We start from the raw sequence: 6,714 nt of genomic DNA, 5'->3' as shown, positions 1-6,714 counted from the left end.
TTCCAAACCTCAATTCGTTTTGAGCAGATATTTTACTCGAACTTGATTATTTTAGTTCATTTACTTCTGATAAATCTTTGTTGATTTTTCTTAAGAAAACGTTTCACATGAATCATTTTCCAATCAATTTGGGAATATATATATGAACATTATTATTACTATTATCTAATCAAGTTCAATGTAAATTAATGTTGAAGGACTAAATTAAATATTTACGTACATTTAGAAATACGACTAAAATTGAACCAATTCTAAAACAATGGAAACCAAACAATTTAACCTAAAAATTTGTTTAAAGTATCCAAACATAGTCACATGAAGTTTTAAATTCAATTAGTTGATTATATGTGGTAAGGTTTTTGAGAGTTGTCTCTTTCTCCTTTTGCCATTCTGTTAGAAATCAAGTTGTTCGTCGTGTTATCTATCACGCTATCAGTATTTCAATTTTTTTCTTTATGTTTCTTCCAATTCGAAAAATTTAAGAATAAGTTAGGTATCTAATGAGCTTGATTGGTATGCAACTCATATTATGTTTTATGTTTTCAAATTCAGAAAGTTCAACAAATATGTGTTTGGTTGGAGTTTCGATTATGTTTTCAGATTTTGCGATTCAAATAGTGTAAATTCTGAAAATAACTTTTTTATGTTTTTAGTGTATCCAGAATTTGAATTCAAAATTTTAAAATATAGAAACATATTAAAAACGATAAAAATAATAGTAATTATACTATTTTAGGTTATAAACTCAATTATTTTTGTTATGATATTACAAAATAAAAATTATATATAAATGTTAACATAAAACAAATTCATAAATTAATTAGCAATTGTCTATATTCAACCTAATATTTGGTGAATAACTAAACATATATTCAATCACATTTTGAAAATTTGTTTAAATTGAAATTAATTTTTGAATCTGTATAATTGAAAACATGAAATACACCTCTTTATTTTCATTGAATCTCTTATTTCCAAGTTTCTATTTTCACATTGCTTACCAAACACGTCCTATTTCTCTCTACTCGATTCGTGAGGTCATTAATATCGATTTTTTTTTCGTGCCTACTTAATGGAGGCTTTTCTTTGCGTTAAAAAGAAAGAAAGAAAGAAAGAAATATATATTTCATTAAAAAGAAAGATTTAAACACCATCATATTATCATAAATACTTAGTTAAAAATTTTCAATAAGATTAAAAAAAGAAAAAAGAAAAGGGAAAAAAAAAAGAAGAGGAACAAGTCAACCATCTCATTACTACGCCGTTGGTTAAGATTAAGAAAGATACCTCTTATCCCAAATAAATCCCCTCCCCCCATATATACCAATCTAACCGGAAACCACTCAAACCGGTAATTATTTTATTTTATTTTTACAATTGAGATATGACATTTTTAACAAATTATTATTTCAATCGAGCTATGTTTAGCTTCACGTTAAGAAATTTTATGGATCAATTTTATTTATTAATTTATATTTTTTTAAGAAGAGTTTTCAAAAATGTAAAAAAATAAGGGAAACTATTTACACAAAACAACCAAATTTAATCATTGAGTTATCATTCATTACATGTGATAGATAAAATCCATCCTTATCTATCCTTGTGTGTTTTTTTTTTACTATTTTTATAAATAGTTTTGACATTTTTTTACTGGTAAAAATTTTAGCTTTTTTCGGTCTAAATTCTTTAAGAAATATAAAACCTTTTTCTCTTTAGAATATTACTTTACAAATGTGGATTAGTATCTATGAGCAATTTCTTTATAGATTATATTTGGATCTTCATTCTTGATTTGAATGGTAATATTCGAAAGAACCCTAAAGTTATTGATTAATAAGTCTTCCGTCCATAGNATTTTTTTTAATTTTAGTTGGCCAAAAAAAAAAAGTTTTTTTTTTCAAAATAGTAATAAAAATTTTCTTTCAAGAAAATACACAATATTGATGCATTTTAAAAGTTTGTACAAAGAAGGTTAATGAAGACTATTTGTTTCTTTTTTTGAAAAAGTTAACCATTTTATTTTCAAAGAAAGACCAAAACAATAAATTATACATGGTAAGGACCAAAATAGATGATTGTCAACCTAGACATCTACCCATAACAAAATGAAATTAATTTATTTGGTAAAAAAATGAAGAAAAATATAAACCAATATTTATCTACATAGCTATAGATATCTACCCACAAGAACAAGATAAGATTTTTACCAAAATGAAACAAGCACCTTATTCACAAAAAATTCAAACAGTCAAAATGGTGATTTATTTTTTCCTCAAATAAATAAAAAGGAAAAAAATAATAAAAAAATGGTGAATTTTGTAATTTTTTTAAATAAAAAAAAAACATATCCAAACAATTTCTCTGTTCCTCTCTTTTTCTCCATAAAATGACTTCCACTGCCCTTCTTCCCTACCTTTGTCTCTGTCTCTCTAATTTTCATCTCAAAGCCAAAGCGAAAGCCAACGGCATATTCTTCTTCGTCTTTCTTTCTCTCAATTTCTTTTCCCTTTCTTCCTAACATCACAAACCCACAAGTTTTTTTTGCCCAATTTTCGTTTAATCGACCTGGGATTTCGCTAACTGTTTCTTCGAAGATCTTGCAGGACCTTGGGGCTGATTTTTCTTCCAATTTTCTGAGCCCCCTTTTGTTGTTTCTTTATTTTCTGTTGGGGTTCAATAGAGTCAGGTTCTTTTGTTCTTTTTCGTTTGATTTCTTCGTGCATTAAGCGATGGTGGTGAAGATGATGAAGTGGCGGCCCTGGCCGCCGCTTGTTTCGAGGAAGTATGAGGTTAGGCTGGTGGTGAAGAGGCTCGAAGGGCTTGATCCGCCTCGAGATGGCAAGGGGGTCGATAAATTGACGGTCGAGGTCAAATGGAAGGGTCCGAAAATGGCTTTGAGCCCATTGAGGAGAACGGCTGTGAAGAGAAATTACACGAAGGAGGCCGATGGGTTGGATCAGAACGGGGTTACTCAGTGGGATGAGGAGTTTCAAAGCGTTTGTACTCTCTCTGCTTACAAGGAGAATGTGTTTCATCCATGGGAGATCGTTTTCTCTGCCTTCAATGTGAGTTTAATTTTGTGTCTTTTTGTTGTATTTTGTTCCTCGATTGAATCTTTGGGTACTTTTTGTGGTTTACAATACTGGGTTTTCCTGGATTTTAACTGTTCATCCTCGATGTTTGGATTGAAGCAGGAACATCTTTTAGCTTTTCCTATGAAACTGGTTTTTTGTTTTTCTTGTGATTATAATATTCACTTTTTGGGTATTTTCTTCCTTAAGATTTGTACTGGAATGGAAACAGTAATGGATGATATTTCTCTAATTCAGATAGTTTGTGAGTTGTCATATTTTTGTTTTTCCTAATTTTTTTGAATCTGGGCCTCTCAGTTCTTTGGTGATGAATTTTAATCTTTAGTATGGTCTTTGAAGAAACTGTAGCTGAGAGTCTGAGATAAAGATTTGGCCCTTTCTTCTGGGCAGTTGAATTCATTTAAGGGAGTTGACTTTTGTAGCTTTTTGATTTTGTGGGTTTTCTGAATTTTGTTCTTTGTATTCTTTTGAATGTTTTATGTTGAAAATCTTGTCAAGGCAAATAGTGGGTTTCTAACAGATTTGTTAGCATCTGATGGATGCTAATTTTTCTTTTTTATTAGATTATATGCTTTCACATGACTGTTGTTTGATTTTGTTCTTGACATCAGATTTACATGGATGAACTTGATGTATTCCCATTCTTTATCTTTGCCGTGAGAAATTATTGGTAATGATCGATAGTGAACCTGAATATTTATTTTCTTTCCCTTTCTACCCAGGGCTTAAATCAAGGATCAAAAAACAAAGTTCAGGTTGTTGGCTCAGCATCTCTTAATCTGTCTGAATATGTTTCTGTGGCTGAACAAAAAGAGCTTGAATTGAAGATACCCCTCAATCCATCTACAAATGCTACCGAGGCCAGCCACGTTCTCTGGGTCCGTATCTTCCCGTTTCCTCAAAATATTTGAATTTATTTTTCCATCACTCAAATTGTTATAATCTTGCATACTTTTTTCTTACGGTTCCTGAATTGTGCAGATATCGTTGAACTTATTGGAGCTAAGAACTGCTCAAGTTGTATCACAACCTGTACAAAGATCAATAGCACCAGCTCCATCTCCACCCTGGCCAGGAGAAAATGTCCCAGCAGAAAAAGATGAGCTCTCTGCTCTTAAAGCTGGCCTCAGGAAAGTAAAAATTTTCACGGAGTTTGTGTCAACCCGAAAGGCAAAAAAAGAAGCTTGCCATGAAGAAGAGGGAAGTGAGGGCAGGTGCTCTGCCAAGAGTGAGGATGGTGAGTCTTGCTACCCATTTGACTCTGATTCCTTTGATGACATTGAGGAAGGGGAAACAGATGAAGGGAAGGAGGATACTAACATTAGGAAGTCCTTTAGTTATGGCACTCTGGCCTATGCGAATTATGCTGGAGGATCGTATTACTCTGATATGAAGATCAACGGTGATGACGAAAATTTAGTTTACTATAGTAATCGAAAATCAGATGTGGGCTGCTCGAGCATGGAGGATTCAACTGCATCAGCCTCTGAGCAACCTTTGCCACAGAGTTCAAAGCGTGGTCTGTTGCCGTGGAGGAAGAGAAAACTAAGTTTTAGATCTCCCAAGGCAAAAGGAGAGCCATTGTTGAAGAAGGCCTATGGCGAAGAAGGTGGTGATGACATTGATCATGATCGAAGGCAACTCAGCTCTGATGAATCTCTTGGAATTGGGGTAAGATTTCTGAAATCATATAAAAATTACTTGTCATTTCAGTTAGCGATATTGAGGAATGTATGTTAATTTTGTATATATTATTCTTGAATAATTTGCTTGAGTTCAATACAATGAAAATAGAGAATAAACAGACACCAAGAGACCCTAATTATGGAAAGAAACATAAAAGGAAAAAAATGCAGGAAAGGAAAAAATACAGGAAAATAATAATTTAGAATAAACCCTAATTATCTTTAACAATGTACACCAATCTTTTAGTAAATATCTTGACAATCTGTTCCATTTATACAATCCTTGCTAAGTTAAGTTGGTTATTGCAGTGGCAAAAAACCGAAGAGGATTCAAGTGCAAATGGATCATCAGTTTCTGAATTTGGGGATGACAATTTTGCAATTGGCACTTGGGAGCAAAAAGAAATTGTAAGTCGTGATGGACATATGAAGCTACAAACACAGGTCTTCTTTGCTTCTATTGATCAACGTAGTGAGCGGGCAGCTGGTGAAAGTGCATGCACTGCTCTTGTAGCTGTTATTGCCGATTGGTTTCACAACAGCCAAAATCTCATGCCTATAAAATCTCAATTTGATAGTTTGATCAGGGATGGCTCGTTAGAGTGGAGGAAACTCTGTGAAAATAATATATATCGGGAAAAATTTCCTGACAAGCATTTTGATTTAGAAACTGTCATTCAAGCCAAAATTCGACCCCTTTCGGTGGTTCCAAGGAAGTCTTTTATTGGGTTTTTCCACCCAGAAGGCATAAATGAGGCGAGGTTTGAATTTTTGCATGGTGCAATGTCTTTTGATAACATGTGGGATGAGATTAGCCGTACTGGGTCAGAATGTCCGGATGACAATGAACCACAAGTTTATGTTGTCAGTTGGAATGACCATTTTTTTATTCTTAAGGTCGAATCTGACGCGTACTACATCATCGACACTTTAGGGGAGAGGCTTTATGAAGGATGCAATCAGGCCTACATCTTGAAATTTGACAACAACACTACAATCTGTAAAATGCCCGAGACTAGCCAGTCAGCGGGTGAAAAGACATCCAATGATCAGCCGACTGTTGCAGCAGTAGTTGAGGCCAGCGGAAAGGAAGAGAGTTTGACACTGGCACACATAACCTCACAGCCTGAAGAACCAATGAAGGAGAAAGACGAAATCTTGTGCCGTGGGAAGGAATCCTGCAAAGAATACATCAAGAGCTTCTTGGCTGCTATCCCAATTCGGGAACTACAAGCCGATATCAAGAAGGGTCTAATGGCATCAACCCCGATTCACCACCGTTTACAGATTGAATTACACTACACCCAGATTTTGCAACCTTCCCCTGACTCTCAGGCGCCAGAAGATCCAAAAGCCACACCACAAAGTCCCGACACCACACTAGCAGACATTGCTGCTACATCTACATAGGTTTAATGTAAATCGTAGGATGCTTGGTTAATCTAACTAGTTTTTTATATTTCCAAGTGACTGAAAGCTTAACAAAGAGAAGTTTATAGAGAAGGCTTTCCAGTTGCATTAGAAGGGGGAATGGAGATGCACTATAGTATAGTATGCAGCAGCAGCAGCATGTTAAGAGGCAACTGTCTGTGTGTTTTTTGCTTGCTTTTTGGTGTCTAATCTCCCTTTTGATTTGTCTAATCATCTTTCATGGATATGGACCTTACTTTTGGACATAAATGAGTAGTCATTCCTGTGAATTATTTCATCAACTCTCTCGTTTCTGCTATCTTCTCTGACTTTTGCTATAAATTTCAACAGACCCTCCCTCTCTTCTGGTGCTTTTCTGGTTTCAATTCCAGGTCTGATGTGGTTGAGGATGAAATGTTTTGTTGTTGATTTGTGGTTCATAAGAGTTTATCACAATTATTTGTTGCTCCATTATCATTTATGGTATCCTATCAGCAGAGCTGGTAAAGGCTGGTGGGAAGGCTATG

At 34.2% G+C, this 6,714-nt stretch overlaps 1 protein-coding gene across 1 annotated transcript; it reads left to right on the top strand.

The window, feature by feature from the left end:
• Positions 1-2,402: 2,402 nt before the first annotated feature.
• On the top strand, positions 2,403-6,489 carry LOC120090969. The gene is made up of 4 exons (XM_039048710.1): positions 2,403-3,065; positions 3,815-3,970; positions 4,074-4,763; positions 5,087-6,489. Exons 1-4 carry the CDS (start codon positions 2,730-2,732, stop codon positions 6,185-6,187), a joined length of 2,283 nt encoding a protein of 760 aa, XP_038904638.1. The 5' UTR covers positions 2,403-2,729; the 3' UTR covers positions 6,188-6,489.
• Positions 6,490-6,714: the final 225 nt, after the last annotated feature.

This window comes from Benincasa hispida, chromosome 11 (assembly GCF_009727055.1).
Source record: "Benincasa hispida cultivar B227 chromosome 11, ASM972705v1, whole genome shotgun sequence".
In the NCBI taxonomy this organism is placed as follows: Eukaryota; Viridiplantae; Streptophyta; class Magnoliopsida; order Cucurbitales; family Cucurbitaceae; genus Benincasa; species Benincasa hispida.
Note: the sequence above shows the minus strand (reverse complement) of the source record. Positions and strands in the feature narration are given on the sequence as shown.